General features: G+C 38.1%; 4 protein-coding genes across 8 annotated transcripts; all 4 read left to right on the forward strand.

The window, feature by feature from the left end:
* Positions 1-1,373: 1,373 nt before the first annotated feature.
* LOC122966189 (cytochrome P450 2K1-like) lies at positions 1,374-15,322 on the forward strand. 2 transcript variants are annotated; one of them, XM_044330200.1, is made up of 14 exons: positions 1,374-1,721; positions 2,489-2,651; positions 2,763-2,912; positions 3,014-3,174; positions 3,657-3,841; positions 10,046-10,214; positions 10,359-10,521; positions 11,263-11,412; positions 11,754-11,914; positions 12,766-12,945; positions 13,047-13,188; positions 13,383-13,567; positions 13,708-13,849; positions 13,945-15,322. In XM_044330200.1, exons 1-14 carry the CDS (start codon positions 1,524-1,526, stop codon positions 14,130-14,132), a joined length of 2,337 nt encoding a protein of 778 aa, XP_044186135.1. In that variant the 5' UTR covers positions 1,374-1,523; the 3' UTR covers positions 14,133-15,322. The 2 variants fall into 2 exon arrangements, with proteins under 2 accessions (XP_044186135.1, XP_044186134.1); XM_044330199.1 differs by lacking the exons at positions 10,046-10,214; positions 10,359-10,521; positions 11,263-11,412; ... (4 more) ...; positions 13,708-13,849; positions 13,945-15,322 and adding exons at positions 3,930-4,071; positions 4,178-4,362; positions 4,489-4,630; positions 4,713-5,129 and having other exon boundaries at positions 3,657-3,836.
* A 295-nt stretch (positions 15,323-15,617) lies between these two features.
* On the forward strand, positions 15,618-18,215 carry LOC122966192 (cytochrome P450 2K1-like). Of its 2 annotated transcripts, XR_006398342.1 has the most exons (6): positions 15,618-15,839; positions 15,941-16,082; positions 16,277-16,461; positions 16,602-16,743; positions 16,839-17,089; positions 17,229-18,215. XR_006398342.1 is itself a non-coding variant. In XM_044330202.1 (5 exons), the coding sequence occupies exons 1-5, from the start codon at positions 15,651-15,653 to the stop codon at positions 17,024-17,026; spliced, it is 846 nt and encodes a 281-aa protein (XP_044186137.1). In that variant the 5' UTR covers positions 15,618-15,650; the 3' UTR covers positions 17,027-18,215. The 2 variants fall into 2 exon arrangements, 1 of the variants encoding a protein (XP_044186137.1); XM_044330202.1 differs by having other exon boundaries at positions 16,839-18,215.
* A 295-nt stretch (positions 18,216-18,510) lies between these two features.
* Positions 18,511-21,109, forward strand: LOC122966193 (cytochrome P450 2K1-like). Of its 2 annotated transcripts, XR_006398343.1 has the most exons (6): positions 18,511-18,732; positions 18,834-18,975; positions 19,170-19,354; positions 19,495-19,636; positions 19,732-19,982; positions 20,122-21,109. XR_006398343.1 is itself a non-coding variant. In XM_044330204.1 (5 exons), exons 1-5 carry the CDS (start codon positions 18,544-18,546, stop codon positions 19,917-19,919), a joined length of 846 nt encoding a protein of 281 aa, XP_044186139.1. In that variant the 5' UTR covers positions 18,511-18,543; the 3' UTR covers positions 19,920-21,109. The 2 variants fall into 2 exon arrangements, 1 of the variants encoding a protein (XP_044186139.1); XM_044330204.1 differs by having other exon boundaries at positions 19,732-21,109.
* Positions 21,110-21,404: 295 nt separating this feature from the next.
* Positions 21,405-23,045, forward strand: LOC122966194 (cytochrome P450 2K1-like). 2 transcript variants are annotated; one of them, XR_006398344.1, is made up of 6 exons: positions 21,405-21,626; positions 21,728-21,869; positions 22,064-22,248; positions 22,389-22,530; positions 22,626-22,876; positions 23,016-23,045. XR_006398344.1 is itself a non-coding variant. In XM_044330205.1 (5 exons), the coding sequence occupies exons 1-5, from the start codon at positions 21,438-21,440 to the stop codon at positions 22,811-22,813; spliced, it is 846 nt and encodes a 281-aa protein (XP_044186140.1). In that variant the 5' UTR covers positions 21,405-21,437; the 3' UTR covers positions 22,814-23,009. The 2 variants fall into 2 exon arrangements, 1 of the variants encoding a protein (XP_044186140.1); XM_044330205.1 differs by lacking the exon at positions 23,016-23,045 and having other exon boundaries at positions 22,626-23,009.
* Positions 23,046-24,555: the final 1,510 nt, after the last annotated feature.

Here is a 24,555-nt window from a genome sequence, read left to right on the forward strand (position 1 = left end):
GGATCAGTGAAGGCCACATCCCTTCAAGAGTACTGGGAAAAATTGATGGTGTCACACACAACTGGGGAGAGTGTCTGGTGTAAATGTTTTTATTTGTTAATTTTAATCTGTACACAATAGTCTAAACAGCTTGTTGGAATTTAGGTATATATGCACTCCTTTGGTGTGAGACTGCTACAGAATACATATATTTCTGCTTTTCTTCCTTTCAATCATTTTTACAATTTGTCACTGGTGTGGTATATTGCAGAAATCATGTAATTTATTTACTGCAAATTTATTTGCACCTGCCTCCTCAAATGGCTGATACATCACAGACATTCAAAATTACAATAAAAGTGCATTTGTATTCCAATATCAACCTTTTTACTTGTGTCCCTGTTTTTTCTTTTTCTTAAAATCTGGACATATTGTCATCAGGGTTTTTGTTGGAGACATAAAGGAAATTATATTTAAACTTATTTTATTCTATGATTTTATCAGTTGGTTTTTCAGGATTTTTGAACAACATCTTAATGTTTGTTCATCGTGTGTAGATTGAATAAATCAGGTTTAGCCACATTAAACCTGCTCCTGATCATGTTTGACTGAAAGCATTAATTAGGAGAGCTGTAAAAAGAGTAGATTCAAGAGATAACAGCAGACATGCTAACTTGTATTGTGGTGCAAATAATCCTCAGCTTGGTGTTAAGTGATTGCATCTCAGTTTATTTGAGTCTTATTAAAAAAAACATTCTGTTTGCATTTACAATCCATTCTGTTTGAGTTTTGTTCTTCAGGGCTGATGTACAAAAGCTGCTTAGCCAGTTTCTTTGACATCTCTGTTCTCCTAAATGCATGCAAGGCACAGATTAAATTTCTTTTGTTATTGTTCTGCTGTTGAAAAGTTGTTGAAAAGGGGAGTGTTTGCTAAATCAAGGCTGGTATCTGGTAATGCTTCTACTGGCACACAGGTACATGGCACAGATTCAGTTAACCTGGTACAAGCTGGAGTAAAATCTGAAGCTGCTTCTTCCTCTGAAAGGTGGATTTGCAAAGGAAAATCTGTGAGACTGTGTTTTTCCCTTGATCATTATCAATGAAATGTCAGAGGGAAAAAGTCAGGGAGTGCAAAGCAGTAGATTTCTCCATCCACACATGCACTGTATCCTCCATTGCTAAACAACCTTTTGAATGTCCTTATTTTTACTTCCTTCATCTTGGAATTTCACAGTATTTTAATCCTGACTGACAATTTGATCAAGCAGACCTGTGATTGGATGGCAGAGCTGCTCCAACATGCCTACTCAAGAGGTGAGCTTGGAGTGATTGGTGAAACTTTTTCAAAAGAAGGCGGGGACTTTTCATCTACAGCCACTCCCAGACATGTGGTTTTCTGGAGTATTTTGAACACGTCATAACAGGAGGCCCTGGTTGTGACAACCCAGCAGTTTTCCCTTTGTGTAACACTGAAGACAGCTGTTCAGAGAGAAAGTTTGTGTGTCTGAAAGGAGTCAGGGTTAAGCTTTGGGGTCGTTAAGATCATGTTAGAGGATCTTTTCCACTCCCCCACTTCACTTTCCCTGTTGGGGGTTATTATGGGCCTGCTGGTCCTCCACTTTTTTTACTCCAACTTCAGCTTCCAAGAAAAAGGGACGGAGCCTCCAGGACCAAAACCTCTTCCTCTGCTTGGTAACTTACTTCAGGTGGATCTCAAGAAACTCGACAGCAGTCTTTTTGATGTGAGAAATGTGTTTTTTGTCTTAAACAGTAAGATTGTATCCAATGCTTTGATAGGAGACTGTTTTTGTAAATCAGTTGTTGATTTACAAAAAGTTGGACATGCTCTTATCTATTCTCATTTTGATTATTGCAACACACTTTACTAGGATGTCAGCCAGAGCTCCCTCCACTGTCTGCAATTGGTACAAAACGCTGTTGCTCAACTTATTACTGGAACAAAAAGGCATGATCACATTACCCCCGTGTTTGCCTCCCTACATTGGCACCCTGTTAAATTTCACATTCAGATTAAAAATCTTATTGCTCACTTTTAAACCGTTAAATGGCCTTGCAACTAAATACATCTCTGACTTACTGACCTGATACGTACCCTCTCGGCCATTAAGATAAGCAGATGGGGCCCTGCTGGTTACTCCCAGGTCACTGTTGGTGACCAAGGGTGACTGGGCGTTTGCTATAAAAGCTCTGACACTATGGAACTCTCTGCCTGCTGAACTCAGACACACTAATTCGCTGACTTCTTTTAAATCTCTTCTTAAAGCGGTTCTCTTTGTAAAAGCTTTTGGAAATGTTTAGTATATGCTTTTTTTATTTGATACTAACATTGCTAAGAAAAGTGCTATATAAATTATGTTTATTATTATAATGTATTTTAGTAGTTATATTATGTGCAAATATGTTTTTAGTATAAGACAGTTAATTCCTGTAAGTTACATTTCTTATCTATGACTGTGAGTCTCAATTTATATTGCTTTCATCTCTTTAGCTGTCCAAAAAGTATGGACCAGTGTTTACAGTCTACTTTGGTCTCAAGAAGGTGATAGTTCTAGCAGGATACAGGACAGTCAAACAGGCTCTGGTCAACCATGCTGAAGACTTTGGGGACAGAGAGGTCACTCCCATATTCTATGATTTCCACAAAGGACATGGTAAAGAAATTTTTTGATTTTGATAATTTGTTTTGTCCAGCTTGTTTTTTTTTTTTGTTTTTTTTTGCCGATGTCAGTCGGTTGTGAGCAGACAACCACTTTTGTTTCCAGGCATACTGTTTTCCAATGGCAACACATGGAAAGAAATGAGGCGTTTTGCTCTCACTACACTGAGAGATTTTGGGATGGGCAAGAAGATTACTGAAGGGAAAATCATTGAGGAATGTCACTACCTGATTGAGGAATTTGAACAACATGACGGTAACAGTATATGCCCTAAAGCACTGTATGATTTATACAGCAGTCACAAGGATAGTTTACACTTTCTATCTAACTCTTGCTCATAACTCTTTTTCTCTCAGGTAAAGCCTTCAACAACACCCAAACAATTAATTATGCAGCTTCAAATATCATATCAGCTATCATGTTTGGAAGGAGGTTTGAATACAAAGATCCAGTCTTCCAGGCCATGGTGGAAAGAGACCATGAGTCCATCCGTTTGACTGGATCAGCTTCCATCCTGGTACATTGAAGTGATTTCAGATTTAGTGACTTCTTCCCCAGATTACGAGGGAATTTTACACTGCTATTCATATCAAAACTTAAAAAGATAAAATAACTCCTCCACTTAAACCGAAATAAATATTCAGTTACTGTTCATTATTCAGTGGAAACTTAATTCTGGCTGTGGTTATGTAATATTTTTTCTCTTTTATTATTATTCATACTGGCTTGTAAACAAATTTCACATTTTTGCATGTTGCGCTGACCTGCTGTGCACCAACTAAAAGACTTACTTAATGGGAGGCGTACCAACTGAACATTGCAATTAGTAGCCCTACCAAATTATATTGCTCTCTCTGGGAAATGTCCTTGGATATTATACATTTATTTGGAATTTACAAGTGCCAACAAACAATTTAAATGATATGACAACCAAGTGAAAAATTAAATCAAATAAAAACATAATAAAGGTCAAAGGAATTGTATTGTGTTTCATTACAGATGTACAATGTGCTTCCTTGGCTGGGCCCTTGGCTGAAAAACTGGAAGGAACTGATGAAGAATGTGGAGGACAATAAAAGGGAAACAAACAACATCATAGCAGATCTGAAGGAGACTCTGAACCCTGAGATGTGCAGATGTTTTGTTGATGTGTTCCTGAACCGGCAGCAAAATTTGGAGGTGAGGTGTTCGACTTCAGTGACACTATTCTTCTGCTCATAATATCATTCAACCAATTAAAAAGTAAAATCCCTCTTTTCTGTATTATACCAGGTGTCTGAAATCAAGGATTCACACTACAATGATGAAAACCTGGTCTACAGTGTGATGAACCTGTTTGCTGCTGGAACAGAAACCACAGGAAATACACTTCAGTGGTGTCTAGTTTTTATGGCAAAGTACCCTCATATTCAAGGTGCGAAAACACACACACACACACACACACAAAAAAAAGGGGGGTGGGGGGGTTAAAGTAGCATCACATATTCATTGGGCTGAATTTTTATTTCATGTGTGTCCAGACCAAGTCCAGGAGGAGCTGAGCAGGGTGGTTGGAAGCCGTCAAGTCCAGGTAGAGGACAGAAAGAACCTGCCCTACACCGACGCCGTCATCCACGAGTCACAAAGACTCGCCAACATTGTACCCATGGCGATTCCTCACAAAACCAGCCGAGACGTCACCTTTCAAGGCTACTTTGTCAAAGAGGTTAGCAACTCATAGCTGTTTCAGTAATACAAATGTATTTGATATTTTCATTTCTGTAAACTCTTCAAATAGTGCTTTGTTTCTGAGACTTTATATGATAGACCTGTTCTCTTCTTTTGCATACAGGGGACGACTGTGTTTCCTCTGCTTACTTCTGTCCTGTATGATGAGAACGAATGGGAGAGCCCACACACTTTCAACCCTTCCCACTTTCTGGATAAAGAGGGTAAATTTATAAGGAGAGATGCCTTCATGCCCTTTTCTGCAGGTAAAACAACTTTGTAAAGTTGTTGTTCTTTAGAGATTGCAGATATTTTATGCATGTCTGATGATGATCTAATTCTTTGCAGGTCGCAGGGTGTGTCTCGGGGAGAGTCTGGCCAGGATGGAGCTCTTCCTCTTTCTCACTTCCCTCCTCCAGCGCTTTCGTTTCACTCCTCCACCTGGAGTTTCAGAAGATGAACTGGATCTGACACCAGTTGTGGGCTTCACCCTCTCCCCTTCACCCCATGAACTGTGTGCTGTCTGTCGAAAATGAAGTGGAGAGCTGGAAAATTATGGAGTGTTTTTATGACATGGCAGGAGAGGGAACTACCATGTGAAGAACAGATGGTGGTGTATGAGACTGCTGTGTATATGACAAAAGGCACATTGATGGTATCAAGCAGGAGCAGATCTACTGTATGTTAGAAACCACATAACAGGTCATTAAAGTGTCTGTGATCTCAATGGAAACTTGCCTTACTGACAATAAAAATGTGTTTGATTGAAAACAGAGCAAAAATCATTCCTATGTTTTTGCTGTATTTAACTGGGAATGATGCTTGTTCTTGCATGGACCCATTTTGTGCATGTTGCCATGGCAAAAATGCTAGTGCCAATGGCATCAAAACTCTAATTCAGGTCAGTCGGCCATCCTTACATAGAACAGTAGCCTCCTCACTGCATATTCATCACCTTGATAGTACTACTCTCACTATTACCACTACTACTACTACTACTAATACAGCTTTTATTATGATGGTTTAAGCATTTAGAAAAACATTGAAGGAATCAGTCTACTCCTGTGTCTGACTCAGACAGAGCAGTAAAACTAGTTTCTGCCTGCTGCAGGAGGAGTGGGGGATGACTGAGATACAAGGATATCAAATGCCTGGTGTTGCAGCAAGGTTAGACTGTCATATAGCAGAAACATACCATATTATAAGACCCAATGGATGTGACTACTATATGATTTTTACATGCACTCTATCCCTCCATGGCACAATAACCTTAGTGCTTCACTGTTGTTGTTTCTTCTCACTCTCCTCTTGGAACTTCACACATTCATTATTTTAAGCTGCATTCCATTTACCTTGGAAGTCAGAGCTGAGAATGATGTCACAACCGAATTGACCTTCTCTCAGTACAAGTCAGAAAACCAGTTCTAGCCAGGTTAGTCATTGTTAGCTTGCTTGTAGATGCCATTGGCAAAATCTGGAGGTGAGGTGTCCGACTCCAGTGACACTATTTGTCTGCTAATAATGCAAATCAACCAACTATGTTGCGATGAGAAGAACATGACATGTGAATGTAGCAGGCTACCCAACGATCATAGAATGCCAAGAAGAGACAGAAAATTTGAAGACAATAGTATTGAATAGTGTTAGTATTACAATAGTATTGTATTGAATACAAAGAAATCTGCAAAATGCAGCCAGAGGCAGCAAGGGAGGAGACGAGAGAGATAAAGATACATTTGCATTAGCCATGAGCAATTAGATGGGATGCCCAATAGAACCTATACCTAGGCATGTTAAACAGTTTTAAAAATGTATCCTGTCATGAAACTGTTATTTGAGTAACCCTGACAAACAAACAGAGAGGAGTGAAAGCAACTTCCTTGGTAGGGGTAAAAACATACATGACAAAGGCAAGAGGGCTAGTGCACTTCTAGTGCTGTATGTCAGTGCCTTACTATCCCAAGGAACTGGAAAGGCATGACGAATGACTGAGCTACTGTCCAATCTTTCAAGGATCTTGATCACTGAACTGAAGGTGTTCCACTCTTACTATGCTCTCCCTATCAGCAATGTCCAAGCTATGCTTACATGCCTTAAAGAAAATGATGTGGATACAGTCTTCCCAAACCTGACAAAACTCCTCAAAATAAATGCCATATTTCCAGTGACAACTGCATTAGTCGAGCAATCATTCTCCAAATTGAAGCTGATCAAGACCCAGCTTAGAAACAGATGTGGAAAAGGAAGGCCCTCCGATCTCCTGCTGTTGTTCAATAAGAGGGACATCCCAAATGACTATAATGAGGTCATTAACATTTACACACTCGATGCCAAAAGAATTCTCCTTTTATTTCACTGATCTTGCGTCCCTAACATGGCTGCTCAACACAGTTCATTCACACACACAATAGTTAATAGTTTAATGTTTTTAATTTCAATTCAATTCAATTCAATGTTATTTATATAGCGTCAAATCACAACAAGTCATCTCAGGACACTTTTCACAGCAGGTCTAGATCATACTCTTTAATTTACAGAGAGAGAGAGTCAACGATTACCCCATGAGCAAGCACTTGGTGACAGTGGTAAGGAAAAAGTCCCCTTTAACGGGAAGAAACCTCAAGCAGAACATGGCTCACGGTAGGCGGCCATCTGCTTTGACCAGTTGAGTTGGGTTTACAACAGATCTGTTGGAGAAATACATGCATTTATTCACCCATTCACTGTATTTTATGAAAGAGATATTTGTAAAATAAAAATGAAAAGTAAAAAGTAACTATATATAAATATTTAAATATAATAAATATAAAAAGTAAATCCCCTTTAATACAGAGGTGTTGTTTTCTTGTATTCTGAGTCAATCTATAAACTGTTAATCTTAATTTGGGATGTATAGCCTTTTTACCAAACATGCAATGTTGTTCTCTGCTGATGGGGGCCCACTGAATGTATCAGATGCCCTCTATATTTTTTTGCCCCTGCCCCTCAGACAGCCTGCCACTGTCTGCCACTGGTTTAGACAGGCGGTAAATGAAAAAGCCAAGGTAAATTATTTACTCATACAGGTCAGGTAGGCTATACATACTATTTTTCTTATGTAAACTTTCTGATACACAGGCATTTAAATGCCTATTTAAACAGAGTTATTTTTTAAGGTTATTAGGCCTTAAAGAATTTAGGTCTAAATATATTTGCCAGCTGAATATCTGAGTGGTACCCAAACATCCTCTGTTGAGCCATAACCCAATAAGGCAAATATTTAAAAGGTAATTTTTACCAGTGATTTTTTAATGTTCAAACCCTTCCCCTGGGTTGTTTAAAACCCTCCCTTGCTTCTTCAAAAATGTATGTCGTTAACAGAGGCCATACAGAACATACACACAGTTAGAAGGAACTAGACAGGCTACTCGTTTTGGCAGTGCAAGGCAAAAATACATGTTATTTAAAAAATGGATGTACTAGATCCTCTCCTCCATTTCTCTCCTACCATCTCCCTATTGGGGGCTGTTGTGGTCTTGTTGGTCCTATATCTCTTTACCTACAACTTCAACTCAGTAGATAAGGGGAAGGAGCCTCCAGGACCAAAACCCCTGTTTGGCAACCTGTTGCAGCTGGATCTCAAGAGACCCCACACCACTCTTTGCAAGGTACATAGCTCCGCAATGACATGAACATGATTATTTTATAGCAGAGATTATCTTTAATCAATTAATGTAGCCTAGGTCCCTACCCCATCACAGTTCATGTGAATTAGACATTTGAAAGGCACCAAGTTAGCCACATTTTAGATTGGTATTTGGTCAGTACTCTGACTTAATCATGGAAATAATACTTCAACAAAAATATTTCTTAACTTTCACTGATATAAAATGTATTTAATTTCAGATGAAAGACTGACTACCTTAAATATATTAAAAGTGTCTGTTATACACCAAATTGATATTACATAATGTGTACTATTACAATGGAAGATAACATGTAAATTAAGTACATATAACTTCTTAAACTAATCTTATGATAACAAAGTCTTCATCTTCCAATTTTGAGACAATAGTTTGTGATTGTATGGAAAAGAAAAGGAAAATGTAATTGTAATAGTGTGTGCCATTTGAAAAGACTATGATGATGTTTTAATTTGCTTTTACTCTTTTGGTTTGAAATTTTCGGAGAATCACTGAGCAATATACTGTACATAGCTTCACTGTTAGCATCAATACTGTGCTGGTTTAGTGTCATCTTATCTTCTGGAATACACAGACAATCCACACTTTGAGAGACAATCACTGGTAGAAATTACCTTTAAATATTTGGAGAGATATATAGTTTATATTCACCTAAACTGGTGAGCTGAAAAAATAATTAACTACAGTTCCATCGAATCATTTACACAAAAATTCCTCCCGGTCACACACTGTCTCATACACACACACACACACACGCACACACACTCAAGCCATAATAAGTTAAAAATTAAGGATCAGGGAATCATCTTCCTCCAGTGAACATAAAATTTGTCCGATCCTCCACAGACTTCAGATTACTAGTCAGGGTGTAGAAAGCATGCTCTACTCTTAGAGGAGCTGCAACCAAACCCTTTGGACTCTGCACCACATCAGTCCAGCCCTGCCCAAACATCTGATTCTTCCTGGTCTTCCAGGTCGCTAGTTTAGCGATATTTAATGAGGCCACCCTCATTAAATATGAAGTAAGGTACAAGTAAGGTGCCTGCCTGTTCAGATTCACGAACATCCGAATATACAATAAAAGTAGGTACATTTTTATTCCAGTACCAGGCATTTTGCCGTTGTCCCTGTCGTTTTCTTTCTCTTGGGTCTACTATTGTTTACAGCTGATTTTTTTTTTTGGTGGATACATAAAGAAAAAGTATGTTTATACAAGTTCATATTATGTTTTATCGAGTATATTTAATCATGTTGATACTATGTTTTATCAGATGATTTATCCGTTACAAAAAGCCTGGACCTCCCCCATAAAAAGCATTTTGGCTATTATAGAAAGTTATTCATTGTCATGGGTTGGGGTCATGTTTGTTTTGATTAACAGTTATAAATAATAATAAATAGACAGAAAAAATGCCTCACTGAGGGGAGATGAGGGGAGAAAACAATCTTCTTAACTGGGGTCAAGAAAAAAACATGTGATAAGGGACTGGAAGCAGATCTTAAGAAGTTGGGAAACACTGGTCTGAACTTATAGGGCCCTCAAAGTTCAGGTAAACCATAGAACATCTAAAATAATGTGTAATAGTCTGCAGCAGAACCATTTATCAGGGATTTCTAACCTACAGTACAGGTCACCTACTCTTTAAACTAAATGTAGCTGAAATCAGTGATGCTATGGCTTTAAAAAAAAAAAAGCTGTTATTTTCTGAGTTCTTCATTGTGGAAGTTATGTCTACTTGCCAAGACAGGATTAATCTTTTGCCAAACAAGTCCTTGTAATTAAATTGTCAAGTTTTCTCTCCTTTTGAGACTTATCTCATACCTGTGTAAACAGAGACCAAAAGGGCGGGCAGATAATTAGTAACCCTATAACTGCAGGCATATTCATTGGTGAGATTAATCCATAAACACCACTGTCTCAGGCTCAGTCAGAGGACTACCATCAACAGAAGAGAAAATGTCTCCTTTGGAGGATTTTGTGTTCTTCCTCTTCTCCAGTCCTACCACTCTGTTGGGGGCTGTTGCTGTCCTGCTCGTCCTCTGTCTTGTCTCCAGTAGTTTCACCTCCCAGGAAATAGGGAGGGAGCCTCCAGGACCGAGGTCTCTGCCCCTGCTTGGCAACCTGTTACAGCTGGATCTCAAGAGACCTGACAAAACCCTGTGTGAGGTAAGTGTAACACTCCTAATGTGAACATAACCCATTTTATAACATGTTGCAATCTATTTGAATGTCCTTTTATTTATACATTTTGCAATAATAAATGTTCTTACATTATCTCTGATATATGTTATTACATTTCTTTTCTTCCAGCTTTCAAAAAAATATGGATCTGTATTTACAGTTTACTTTGGATCCAAAAAAGTTGTGGTGTTGGCTGGATACAAGGCAGTCAAAGAGGCTCTGATCAGCTACGCAGAAGAGTTTGGAGACCGAGACATTTCCCCCATTCTTTATGACACCAGTGGAGGTCATGGTATGACCCTCCTTTATTAAACCTTTAATATATGTTTGCATTTTAGCACAAAAAGAAATACCACACATGAACATTTAAAGCACAAGCAAAATCACAAATTACATTGTATTTGTTAACTTTTTAAAAATCTTTTCTGATCAGTGTTAGACATATAAGACTAGTCAGCCTGGTCGCCAGAAATATTAACATATTAACATTTCAACAAAACGCATCATTTCAACATTTCTAAAGTGACGTAGTTCACATGTGATTTATATGAGCTGACTTTCCTCTTAGGAGGAGGAGGGGCCGGTGGATGGTTAGTAAGTTTCTTGGCAGCAAGTTGGAAATCAGCAGAGAGCATGGTTCGAGACCACCTTGAAACCAATGCCCCCTTCCCGTTTTAACCGACAAAAGCGGGTGGGTGTTTTTAGCAAGACATCGGCCGTTTTTATTTTATTTTTTACTCTATTTTAACCCAAACCATGAACCTTCCCTAACCCTAACCAAGTGGTCTTTGTGCCTAAACCTAACCAGACCTTAACCACAGTGTTGTCACACCATAAAACATCATTATTCAATGGGTAGAAATGTTAATATGCTACATTTGTAGAAATGTTGATACGATACGTATTACACGTGTTGAAATGTATATATTCAACATTTCTGTGGGTTTCAGAAATGTTCAATGCCAACGTTTTGTTCTGGCGATTGGGTTAGACTAGTAGAAATTACTTCTAACTTGCATGTCATGTTTAATAGGAATTCTGTTTGCAAATGGAGAATCCTGGAAAGAGATGAGACGTTTTGCTCTCTCCACCCTGAGAGACTTTGGGATGGGCAAAAGAGTTGCTGAGGATAAAATCTTAGAGGAATGCTGCCATCTGATTCAAATGTTTGACGAGCATAAAGGTACAGAATTAATATGTGTACGTAATTATAACATGACACAGTGCCCTGATACACAATCATCATACAATATGTGTTGGAGGTGAAGAACACCTCATCACAAGGTAGAGTGGCATTTCATTTTCCATAACAGTACACCTCTAAGTGTATTATTGTGTTCATGCAATGGTCAGTTACACAGAGAAAAATATGATGATTTTTTTCAGTGGTACAAGACAGGCCGTTCAAAATACCATCATGGTGTGTTACCATATGCACTGACTATGTTTGAGTTGTCATATCAATCAGTCAGAAACCAAATCTTATGTTTTATAATATCTTTGTTTCTTGCTTTCTTTTTACAGGGAAACCATTTGATACAACATGTCCAGTGAATTATGCAACATCCAATATTATCTCCTCTATCGTGTATGGAAGCAGATTTGAATACAGTGACCCTCGATTCAAAAACTTGGTGAGACGAGCCAACGAGACTATACGCATTACTGGTTCTGTACCAATCCAGGTAAACGTAATGTTTGATTTTTGACGCGATAGCATCCAAAGCTGAATATATATGAGTCTGTAATGAGATCATTCCATTGAATCCTTCATGAAATATGTGCTTTTAAACTCATGTGGCACATAGACAACACACACAACAAATCTTACTGTTTGTGTTAAAATATCCAGAATGTATATTTCCATTTTATATGTTTGCATGAAATTTTGCATGCATGAAATGTATCTGTTTGGATTTTTGTTTGGTTTGTACTTAAATGTTCTTAAATCATCTGTACTGTCTTTACTGTTATGTCACAGCTTTATTATTTATATTATATTATATTATTTGCTCTCACCGCTGTATAAGAATCATGTCTATGTATGTCCTGCTCCATGTAAACATTATAATATGATCAGTGGTGGACAAAGTACTTAGATGTTTTACTTACAAAATACTGTCGTCTAAAAATACTCAATTACAAGTAAAAGTCCTAAATTGAAAATGTTAACTAAGTAAAAGTACAGAAGTATTATCAGTAAAATGTATTTAAAGTATCAATCTTGTTATGCAGACTGTTATATTATTATAGTATATTATATTGTAATTTTCTATCACTAATAAATACATGTTAGAACATTTTAATGTTGTGGTTCACTGATGTGGAGCCAAGTATAGATACTTTGGATAGATTAATAATAATAGTACTGCATCATATTATATTCTAAGTGTACCTTTTTATCCAGAATGTATATTTCCATTTTCTATGTTTGCATGAAATTTTGCATGCATGAAATGTATCTGTTTGGATTTTTGTTTGGTTTAAACTTAAATCTTCTTAAATCATCTGTACTGTTTTTACTATTATGTCACAGCTTTACAACATGTTTCCCCGACTGCTCAGTTGGATAAAAAACCGGCAGCTATTGTTAAAAAATGTTGAGATGAATGTCAGAGATGTTAAAGATTTAATCAAACATCTGAAAGAGACACTGAACCCTCACATATGCAGGGGGCTGGTGGACTGTTTTCTGAATCGGAAGCAGAAAGAGGAGGTATGACAACAACTTTGGTGTTTTTCAGCTAACAAAAGGAACAACAATGCTTCACAGGTCTGTTTTATAATAATACATGGGATGGATGTTCTTTCTCTTAGGACTCACACATTATAGACACTCACTACCATGAGAAGAACTTGATATTTACAGTGACAAACCTGTTTGCTGCTGGTACTGACACCACAGCAACTACACTGAGATGGGGTTTGCTGTTTATGGCCAAATATCCACAAATACAAGGTAAAGACAGAGACCAAGCATGTGAATCTTTCCTCATAGGTGTGCATTTATGTTTTCACCAGTTAATGGCTTGAAATACTTGACAAAGAGCAGGACAAAGGAATATGTATGCTCATATACTCATAAAATACATATAGGTTTGTGGAGTGAATAGAAAAATGCAGGCAAAGAACATTCTTAGCTTGTGTCTCCAGACAAGGTCCAGGACGAGTTGAGCAGTGTGGTTGGAAGCCGCCAGATTCAGATAGATGACCGTAAAAACCTGCCATACACTGACGCCGTCATTCATGAGACACAGAGACTCGCCAGCATTGTCCCCACATCAATTCCTCACAAAACAAGCCGAGACGTCACCTTCCAGGGTTACTTCATCAAAGAGGTCAGTTGTTCAAAGCTGTTTTACCACTTTCCAACATGAAATTGTCTTTGCTGGATATGCTCACCCACTTCCGAAAACTCTTAAAACAGTCCTTTGGCTCTGAGATGATCGATAGACCTGTTCTCTTCTTTTGCATACAGGGGACTATTGTGTTTCCTCTGCTTACTTCTGTCCTGTATGATGAGAGTGAATGGGAGAGCCCACACACTTTCAACCCTTCCCACTTCCTGGATAAGGAGGGTAAATTTATCAGGAGAGATGCCTTCATGGCCTTTTCTGCAGGTAAAACAACTTTGCAGAGTTTTTATTCTCAAAGAATTGCAGAGTCTTTATGCTCATACAGGAATGATCCAGCTTGACTCTTTACTACTTTACAGGTCGCAGGGTGTGTCTCGGGGAGAGTCTGGCCAAGATGGAGCTCTTCCTCTTCTTCACCACGCTCCTCCAGCGCTTTCGTTTCAGTCCTCCACCTGCAGTGACAGAGGATGACCTGGATCTGACTCCTGCTGTGGGCTTCATCCTCAGTCCTTCACCTCATGAGCTGTGTGCTGTCAGTCGACAATGAGGCGGTTTTATCACTGCCTGTGGCAATGGCTTGATTATTGTCTTTCTCACCCTCACACAGGCAGTAACTTCATTAGTTGCATGTTCACCACCTTGTTTTACATTTGTACACAATGGTCCAAACAGCTTTTTGGAATTTGGGTGTATATGCACTTTTTCAGTATATTATAATATATATAATATATTTACCTTTTATATTGCAGCAAGACCTGCCTGTTCAGATTCACGAACATCCGAATATACAATAAAAGTAGGTACATTTATATTCCAGTACCAGGCATTTTACCGTTGTCCCTGTCGTTTTCTCTCTCTTGGGCCTACTATTGTTTTCAGCTGATTTTTTTTTTTTGGTAGATACATAAAGAAAAAGTATATTTCAACAAATTCATACAATGTTTTATCAAGTATATTTAATCATGTTGATACTATGTTTTATCAGTTGATTTATCTGTTACAAAAAGCCTGGACCTCCCCCATAAAAAGCATTTTGTCTATTATAGAAAGTTATTCATTGTTATGGCCAGTTTCTTCAAGTGTGTGAAACAGCCCCACTCTGGATTGTAACAGTCAGGCAGGGTATATCCAGCATTTGACGCTTGTGTGGTCAAAGACGACAACTACCCAAAAGAAGAAAGGTGAATTGGTATTTGATTAGTAAGTGATTAAGTATCAAACAGTCACTATCCTATTTAAATGTTAAAGTTAACAACTTTGACATTAGCATGTCTTGAGAGTTACCTAAGGGCCGTTTTTAGCATAGGCAGGTCCGTATATGGCACCAGCAGCTGGAGGGCTGCCAAAGAGGAGGAAGAAATATTTTGCAATTAATTTCAGACGCCTAATTTACTGTTAAAAGTCTCAGTCACTTCAATGCACCTTAAACATAAACACAGTTATTGTTGACACTGCACTAAACACCTGATAGGATACTAAGAGGAGATTGCAGGCTCACTCCGTAGACTGAGACAGTCATTGGGGGTTAACCTGCTGGCTGTGTATTTGCAGTTCATTTGCTCTCACCGCTGTATAAGAATCACGTCTATGTATGTCCTGCTCCATGTAAACATTATAATATAATCAGTGGTGGACAAAGTACTTAGATGCTTACTTAAGAAACGCTGTCTTCTAAAAATACTCAATTACAAGTAAAAGTCCTGGATTGAAAATGTTAACTAAGTACAGAAGTATTATCAGTAAAATGTATTTAAAGTATCAATCTTGTTATGCAGTGTTATATTATTATAGTATATTATATTGTAATTTTCTATCACTAATAAATACATGTTAGAACATTTTAATGTTGTGGTTCACTGACGTGGAGCCAAGTATAGATACTTTGGATAGATTAATAATAATAGTACTGCATCATATTATATTCTAAGTGTACCTTTTTATCCAGAATGTATATTTCCATTTTCTATGTTTGCATGAAATTTTGCATGCATGAAATGTATCTGTTTGGATTTTTGTTTGGTTTAAACTTAAATCTTCTTAAATCATCTGTACTGTTTTTACTATTATGTCACAGCTTTACAACATGTTTCCCCGACTGCTCAGTTGGATAAAAAACCGGCAGCTGATGTTAAAAAATGTTGAGATGAATGTCAGAGATGTTAAAGATTTAATCAAACATCTGAAAGAGACACTGAACCCTCACATATGCAGGGGGCTGGTGGACTGTTTTCTGAATCGGAAGCAGAAAGAGGAGGTATGACAACAACTTTGGTGTTTTTCAGCTAACAAAAGGAACAACAATGCTTCACAGGTCTGTTTTATAATAATACATGGGATGGATGTTCTTTCTCTTAGGACTCACACATTATAGACACTCACTACCATGAGAAGAACTTGATATTTACAGTGACAAACCTGTTTGCTGCTGGTACTGACACCACAGCAACTACACTGAGATGGGGTTTGCTGTTTATGGCCAAATATCCACAAATACAAGGTAAAGACAGAGACCAAGCATGTGAATCTTTCCTCATAGGTGTGCATTTATGTTTTCACCAGTTAATGGCTTGAAATACTTGACAAAGAGCAGGACAAAGGAATATGTATGCTCATATACTCATAGAATACATATAGGTTTGTGGAGTGAATAGAAAAATGCAGGCAAAGAACATTCTTAGCTTGTGTCTCCAGACAAGGTCCAGGACGAGTTGAGCAGTGTGGTTGGAAGCCGCCAGATTCAGATAGATGACCGTAAAAACCTGCCATACACTGACGCCGTCATTCATGAGACACAGAGACTCGCCAGCATTGTCCCCATGTCACTTCCTCACATAACCAGCCAGGACGTCACCTTCCAGGGTTACTTCATCAAAGAGGTCAGTTGTTCATACCTGTTTAACTACTTTCCAACATGAAATTGTCTTTGCTGGATATGCTCACCCACTTCCGAAAACTCTTAAAACAGTCCTTTGGCTCTGAGATGATCGATAGACCTGTTCTCTTCTTTTGCATACAGGGGACTATTGTGTTTCCTCTGCTTACTTCTGTCCTGTATGATGAGAGTGAATGGGAGAGCCCACACACTTTCAACCCTTCCCACTTCCTGGATAAGGAGGGTAAATTTATCAGGAGAGATGCCTTCATGGCCTTTTCTGCAGGTAAAACAACTTTGCAGAGTTTTTATTCTCAAAGAATTGCAGAGTCTTTATGCTCATACAGGAATGATCCAGCTTGACTCTTTACTACTTTACAGGTCGCAGGGTGTGTCTCGGGGAGAGTCTGGCCAAGATGGAGCTCTTCCTCTTCTTCACCACGCTCCTCCAGCGCTTTCGTTTCAGTCCTCCACCTGCAGTGACAGAGGATGACCTGGATCTGACTCCTGCTGTGGGCTTCATCCTCAGTCCTTCACCTCATGAGCTGTGTGCTGTCAGTCGACAATGAGGCGGTTTTATCACTGCCTGTGGCAATGGCTTGATTATTGTCTTTCTCACCCTCACACAGGCAGTAACTTCATTAGTTGCATGTTCACCACCTTGTTTTACATTTGTACACAATGGTCCAAACAGCTTTTTGGAATTTGGGTGTATATGCACTTTTTCAGTATATTATAATATATATAATATATTTACCTTTTATATTGCAGCAAGACCTGCCTGTTCAGATTCACGAACATCCGAATATACAATAAAAGTAGGTACATTTATATTCCAGTACCAGGCATTTTACCGTTGTCCCTGTCGTTTTCTCTCTCTTGGGCCTACTATTGTTTTCAGCTGATTTTTTTTTTTGGTAGATACATAAAGAAAAAGTATATTTCAACAAATTCATACAATGTTTTATCAAGTATATTTAATCATGTTGATACTATGTTTTATCAGTTGATTTATCTGTTACAAAAAGCCTGGACCTCCCCCATAAAAAGCATTTTGTCTATTATAGAAAGTTATTCATTGTTATGGCCAGTTTCTTCAAGTGTGTGAAACAGCCCCACTCTGGATTGTAACAGTCAGGCAGGGTATATCCAGCATTTGACGCTTGTGTGGTCAAAGACGACAACTACCCAAAAGAAGAAAGGTGAATTGATATTTGATTAGTAAGTGATTAAGTATCAAACAGTCACTATCCTATTTAAATGTTAAAGTTAACAACTTTGACATTAGCATGTCTTGAGAGTTACCTAAGGGCCGTTTTTAGCATAGGCAGGTCCGTATATGGCACCAGCAGCTGGAGGGCTGCCAAAGAGGAGGAAGAAATATTTTGCAATTAATTTCAGACGCCTAATTTACTGTTAAAAGTCTCAGTCACTTCAATGCACCTTAAACATAAACACAGTTATTGTTGACACTGCACTAAACACCTGATAGGATACTAAGAGGAGATTGCAGGCTCACTCCGTAGACTGAGACAGTCATTGGGGGTTAACCTGCTGGCTGTGTATTTGCAGTTCATTTGCTCTCACCGCTGTATAAGAATCACGTCTATGTATGTCCTGCTCCATGTAAACATTATAATATAATCAGTGGTGGACAAAGTACTTAGATGCTTACTTAAGAAACGCTGTCTTCTAAAAATACTCAATTACAAGTAAAAGTCCTGGATTGAAAATGTTAACTAAGTACAGAAGTATTATCAGTAAAATGTATTTAAAGTATCAATCTTGTTATGCAGTGTTATATTATTATAGTATATTATATTGTAATTTTCTATCACTAATAAATACATGTTAGAACATTTTAATGTTGTGGTTCACTGACGTGGAGCCAAGTATAGATACTTTGGATAGATTAATAATAATAGTACTGCATCATATTATATTCTAAGTGTACCTTTTTATCCAGAATGTATATTTCCATTTTCTATGTTTGCATGAAATTTTGCATGCATGAAATGTATCTGTTTGGATTTTTGTTTGGTTTAAACTTAAATCTTCTTAAATCATCTGTACTGTTTTTACTATTATGTCACAGCTTTACAACATGTTTCCCCGACTGCTCAGTTGGATAAAAAACCGGCAGCTGATGTTAAAAAATGTTGAGATGAATGTCAGAGATGTTAAAGATTTAATCAAACATCTGAAAGAGACACTGAACCCTCACATATGCAGGGGGCTGGTGGACTGTTTTCTGAATCGGAAGCAGAAAGAGGAGGTATGACAACAACTTTGGTGTTTTTCAGCTAACAAAAGGAACAACAATGCTTCACAGGTCTGTTTTATAATAATACATGGGATGGATGTTCTTTCTCTTAGGACTCACACATTATAGACACTCACTACCATGAGAAGAACTTGATATTTACAGTGACAAACCTGTTTGCTGCTGGTACTGACACCACAGCAACTACACTGAGATGGGGTTTGCTGTTTATGGCCAAATATCCACAAATACAAGGTAAAGACAGAGACCAAGCATGTGAATCTTTCCTCATAGGTGTGCATTTATGTTTTCACCAGTTAATGGCTTGAAATACTTGACAAAGAGCAGGACAAAGGAATATGTATGCTCATATACTCATAGAATACATATAGGTTTGTGGAGTGAATAGAAAAATGCAGGCAAAGAACATTCTTAGCTTGTGTCTCCAGACAAGGTCCAGGACGAGTTGAGCAGTGTGGTTGGAAGCCGCCAGATTCAGATAGATGACCGTAAAAACCTGCCATACACTGACGCCGTCATTCATGAGACACAGAGACTCGCCAGCATTGTCCCCATGTCACTTCCTCACATAACCAGCCAGGACGTCACCTTCCAGGGTTACTTCATCAAAGAGGTCAGTTGTTCATACCTGTTTAACTACTTTCCAACATGAAATTGTCTTTGCTGGATATGCTCACCCACTTCCGAAAACTCTTAAAACAGTCCTTTGGCTCTGAGATGATCGATAGACCTGTTCTCTTCTTTTGCATACAGGGGACTATTGTGTTTCCTCTGCTTACTTCTGTCCTGTATGATGAGAGTGAATGGGAGAGCCCACACACTTTCAACCCTTCCCACTTCCTGGATAAGGAGGGTAAATTTATCAGGAGAGATGCCTTCATGGCCTTTTCTGCAGGTAAAACAACTTTGCAGAGTTTTTATTCTCAAAGAATTGCAGAGTCTTTATGCTCATACAGGAATGATCCAGCTTGACTCTTTACTACTTTACAGGTCGCAGGGTGTGTCTCGGGGAGAGTCTGGCCAAGATGGAGCTCTTCCTCTTCTTCACCACGCTCCTCCAGCGCTTTCGTTTCAGTCCTCCACCTGCAGTGACAGAGGATGACCTGGATCTGACTCCTGCTGTGGGCTTCATCCTCAGTCCTTCACCTCATGAGCTGTGTGCTGTCAGTCGACAATGAGGCGGTTTTATCACTGCCTGTGGCAATGGCTTGATTATTGTCTTTCTCACCCTCACACAGGCAGTAACTTCATTAGTTGCATGTTCACCACCTTGTTTTACATTTGTACACAATGGTCCAAACAGCTTTTTGGAATTTGGGTGTATATGCACTTTTTCAGTATATTATAATATATATAATATATTTACCTTTTATATTGCAGCAAGACCTGCCTGTTCAGATTCACGAACATCCGAATATACAATAAAAGTAGGTACATTTATATTCCAGTACCAGGCATTTTACCGTTGTCCCTGTCGTTTTCTCTCTCTTGGGCCTACTATTGTTTTCAGCTGATTTTTTTTTTTTGGTAGATACATAAAGAAAAAGTATATTTCAACAAATTCATACAATGTTTTATCAAGTATATTTAATCATGTTGATACTATGTTTTATCAGTTGATTTATCTGTTACAAAAAGCCTGGACCTCCCCCATAAAAAGCATTTTGTCTATTATAGAAAGTTATTCATTGTTATGGCCAGTTTCTTCAAGTGTGTGAAACAGCCCCACTCTGGATTGTAACAGTCAGGCAGGGTATATCCAGCATTTGACGCTTGTGTGGTCAAAGACGACAACTACCCAAAAGAAGAAAGGTGAATTGGTATTTGATTAGTAAGTGATTAAGTATCAAACAGTCACTATCCTATTTAAATGTTAAAGTTAACAACTTTGACATTAGCATGTCTTGAGAGTTACCTAAGGGCCGTTTTTAGCATAGGCAGGTCCGTATATGGCACCAGCAGCTGGAGGGCTGCCAAAGAGGAGGAAGAAATATTTTGCAATTAATTTCAGACGCCTAATTTACTGTTAAAAGTCTCAGTCACTTCAATGCACCTTAAACATAAACACAGTTATTGTTGACACTGCACTAAACACCTGATAGGATACTAAGAGGAGATTGCAGGCTCACTCCGTAGACTGAGACAGTCATTGGGGGTTAACCTGCTGGCTGTGTATTTGCAGTTCATTTGCTCTCACCGCTGTATAAGAATCACGTCTATGTATGTCCTGCTCCATGTAAACATTATAATATAATCAGTGGTGGACAAAGTACTTAGATGCTTACTTAAGAAACGCTGTCTTCTAAAAATACTCAATTACAAGTAAAAGTCCTGGATTGAAAATGTTAACTAAGTACAGAAGTATTATCAGTAAAATGTATTTAAAGTATCAATCTTGTTATGCAGTGTTATATTATTATAGTATATTATATTGTAATTTTCTATCACTAATAAATACATGTTAGAACATTTTAATGTTGTGGTTCACTGACGTGGAGCCAAGTATAGATACTTTGGATAGATTAATAATAATAGTACTGCATCATATTATATTCTAAGTGTACCTTTTTATCCAGAATGTATATTTCCATTTTCTATGTTTGCATGAAATTTTGCATGCATGAAATGTATCTGTTTGGATTTTTGTTTGGTTTAAACTTAAATCTTCTTAAATCATCTGTACTGTTTTTACTATTATGTCACAGCTTTACAACATGTTTCCCCGACTGCTCAGTTGGATAAAAAACCGGCAGCTGATGTTAAAAAATGTTGAGATGAATGTCAGAGATGTTAAAGATTTAATCAAACATCTGAAAGAGACACTGAACCCTCACATATGCAGGGGGCTGGTGGACTGTTTTCTGAATCGGAAGCAGAAAGAGGAGGTATGACAACAACTTTGGTGTTTTTCAGCTAACAAAAGGAACAACAATGCTTCACAGGTCTGTTTTATAATAATACGTGGGATGGATGTTCTTTCTCTTAGGACTCACACATTATAGACACTCACTACCATGAGAAGAACTTGATATTTACAGTGACAAACCTGTTTGCTGCTGGTACTGACACCACAGCAACTACACTGAGATGGGGTTTGCTGTTTATGGCCAAATATCCACAAATACAAGGTAAAGACAGAGACCAAGCATGTGAATCTTTCCTCATAGGTGTGCATTTATGTTTTCACCAGTTAATGGCTTGAAATACTTGACAAAGAGCAGGACAAAGGAATATGTATGCTCATATACTCATAGAATACATATAGGTTTGTGGAGTGAATAGAAAAATGCAGGCAAAGAACATTCTTAGCTTGTGTCTCCAGACAAGGTCCAGGACGAGTTGAGCAGTGTGGTTGGAAGCCGCCAGATTCAGATAGATGACCGTAAAAACCTGCCATACACTGACGCCGTCATTCATGAGACACAGAGACTCGCCAGCATTGTCCCCATGTCACTTCCTCACATAACCAGCCAGGACGTCACCTTCCAGGGTTACTTCATCAAAGAGGTCAGTTGTTCATACCTGTTTAACTACTTTCCAACATGAAATTGTCTTTGCTGGATATGCTCACCCACTTCCGAAAACTCTTAAAACAGTCCTTTGGCTCTGAGATGATCGATAGACCTGTTCTCTTCTTTTGCATACAGGGGACTATTGTGTTTCCTCTGCTTACTTCTGTCCTGTATGATGAGAGTGAATGGGAGAGCCCACACACTTTCAACCCTTCCCACTTCCTGGATAAGGAGGGTAAATTTATCAGGAGAGATGCCTTCATGGCCTTTTCTGCAGGTAAAACAACTTTGCAGAGTTTTTATTCTCAAAGAATTGCAGAGTCTTTATGCTCATACAGGAATGATCCAGCTTGACTCTTTACTACTTTACAGGTCGCAGGGTGTGTCTCGGGGAGAGTCTGGCCAAGATGGAGCTCTTCCTCTTCTTCACCACGCTCCTCCAGCGCTTTCGTTTCAGTCCTCCACCTGCAGTGACAGAGGATGACCTGGATCTGACTCCTGCTGTGGGCTTCATCCTCAGTCCTTCACCTCATGAGCTGTGTGCTGTCAGTCGACAATGAGGCGGTTTTATCACTGCCTGTGGCAATGGCTTGATTATTGTCTTTCTCACCCTCACACAGGCAGTAACTTCATTAGTTGCATGTTCACCACCTTGTTTTACATTTGTACACAATGGTCCAAACAGCTTTTTGGAATTTGGGTGTATATGCACTTTTTCAGTATATTATAATATATATAATATATTTACCTTTTATATTGCAGCAAGACCTGCCTGTTCAGATTCACGAACATCTGAATATACAATAAAAGTAGGTACATTTATATTCCAGTACCAGGCATTTTACCGTTGTCCCTGTCGTTTTCTCTCTCTTGGGCCTACTATTGTTTTCAGCTGATTTTTTTTTTTTGGTAGATACATAAAGAAAAAGTATATTTCAACAAATTCATACAATGTTTTATCAAGTATATTTAATCATGTTGATACTATGTTTTATCAGTTGATTTATCTGTTACAAAAAGCCTGGACCTCCCCCATAAAAAGCATTTTGTCTATTATAGAAAGTTATTCATTGTTATGGCCAGTTTCTTCAAGTGTGTGAAACAGCCCCACTCTGGATTGTAACAGTCAGGCAGGGTATATCCAGCATTTGACGCTTGTGTGGTCAAAGACGACAACTACCCAAAAGAAGAAAGGTGAATTGGTATTTGATTAGTAAGTGATTAAGTATCAAACAGTCACTATCCTATTTAAATGTTAAAGTTAACAACTTTGACATTAGCATGTCTTGAGAGTTACCTAAGGGCCGTTTTTAGCATAGGCAGGTCCGTATATGGCACCAGCAGCTGGAGGGCTGCCAAAGAGGAGGAAGAAATATTTTGCAATTAATTTCAGACGCCTAATTTACTGTTAAAAGTCTCAGTCACTTCAATGCACCTTAAACATAAACACAGTTATTGTTGACACTGCACTAAACACCTGATAGGATACTAAGAGGAGATTGCAGGCTCACTCCGTAGACTGAGACAGTCATTGGGGGTTAACCTGCTGGCTGTGTATTTGCAGTTCATTTGCTCTCACCGCTGTATAAGAATCACGTCTATGTATGTCCTGCTCCATGTAAACATTATAATATAATCAGTGGTGGACAAAGTACTTAGATGCTTACTTAAGAAACGCTGTCTTCTAAAAATACTCAATTACAAGTAAAAGTCCTGGATTGAAAATGTTAACTAAGTACAGAAGTATTATCAGTAAAATGTACTTAAAGTATCAGTCTCGTTATGCAGTGTTATATTATTATAGTATATTATATTGTATTTTTCTATCACTAATAAATACATGTTAGAACATTTTAATGTTGTAGTTTATTGATGTGGGGCCAAGTATAGATACTTTGAGTAGATTAATTGTAATAATATTGCATCATATTATATTCTAAGTGTACCTTTCATAAAGCAACGTTCACACAAAGTGCATAACATTTTTTATAAGCATAACATTAGAAAATAAAATAGTGACAATTTAAACAACAGTAAGAACATTAACATATATTATTTTATGTGAAATATTAATCTAAAAAATAACTAAAGCTGTCAAATAAATGTAGTGGAGTAAAATACAATATTTCCCTCTGAAATGTAGTGTAGTGGAAGTATAAAATTGTATCACATGGAAATACTCAAGTGAAGGACAAGTACCTCAAAGTTGTGATTAAGTACAGTACTTGAGTAAATGTACTTTGTTTACTTTCCACCACTGAATATGATCCACAGCAGGATAATTCATAGCCAGGATGTGGAT

This window comes from Thunnus albacares, chromosome 17 (assembly GCF_914725855.1).
Source record: "Thunnus albacares chromosome 17, fThuAlb1.1, whole genome shotgun sequence".
Lineage (NCBI taxonomy): Eukaryota > Metazoa > Chordata > Actinopteri > Scombriformes > Scombridae > Thunnus > Thunnus albacares.

Excerpts from the sequence above, each read along its gene's own strand:
- LOC122966189 (XM_044330200.1), top strand. The coding sequence starts at position 1,524 with ATGTTAGAGGATCTTTTCCACTCCCCCACTTCACTTTCCCTGTTGGGG. Across the intron at positions 13,568-13,707 it reads AGGGTTACTTCATCAAAGAG|GGGACTATTGTGTTTCCTCT; the intron begins GTCAGTTGTTCA and ends TTTTGCATACAG. Across the intron at positions 13,850-13,944 it reads CTTCATGGCCTTTTCTGCAG|GTCGCAGGGTGTGTCTCGGG; the intron begins GTAAAACAACTT and ends ACTACTTTACAG.
- LOC122966192 (XM_044330202.1), top strand. The coding sequence starts at position 15,651 with ATGTCACAGCTTTACAACATGTTTCCCCGACTGCTCAGTTGGATAAAA. Across the intron at positions 16,083-16,276 it reads CAAATATCCACAAATACAAG|ACAAGGTCCAGGACGAGTTG; the intron begins GTAAAGACAGAG and ends TTGTGTCTCCAG. Across the intron at positions 16,744-16,838 it reads CTTCATGGCCTTTTCTGCAG|GTCGCAGGGTGTGTCTCGGG; the intron begins GTAAAACAACTT and ends ACTACTTTACAG.
- LOC122966193 (XM_044330204.1), top strand. The coding sequence starts at position 18,544 with ATGTCACAGCTTTACAACATGTTTCCCCGACTGCTCAGTTGGATAAAA. Across the intron at positions 18,733-18,833 it reads ATCGGAAGCAGAAAGAGGAG|GACTCACACATTATAGACAC; the intron begins GTATGACAACAA and ends TCTTTCTCTTAG. Across the intron at positions 19,355-19,494 it reads AGGGTTACTTCATCAAAGAG|GGGACTATTGTGTTTCCTCT; the intron begins GTCAGTTGTTCA and ends TTTTGCATACAG.
- LOC122966194 (XM_044330205.1), top strand. The coding sequence starts at position 21,438 with ATGTCACAGCTTTACAACATGTTTCCCCGACTGCTCAGTTGGATAAAA. Across the intron at positions 21,627-21,727 it reads ATCGGAAGCAGAAAGAGGAG|GACTCACACATTATAGACAC; the intron begins GTATGACAACAA and ends TCTTTCTCTTAG. Across the intron at positions 22,249-22,388 it reads AGGGTTACTTCATCAAAGAG|GGGACTATTGTGTTTCCTCT; the intron begins GTCAGTTGTTCA and ends TTTTGCATACAG.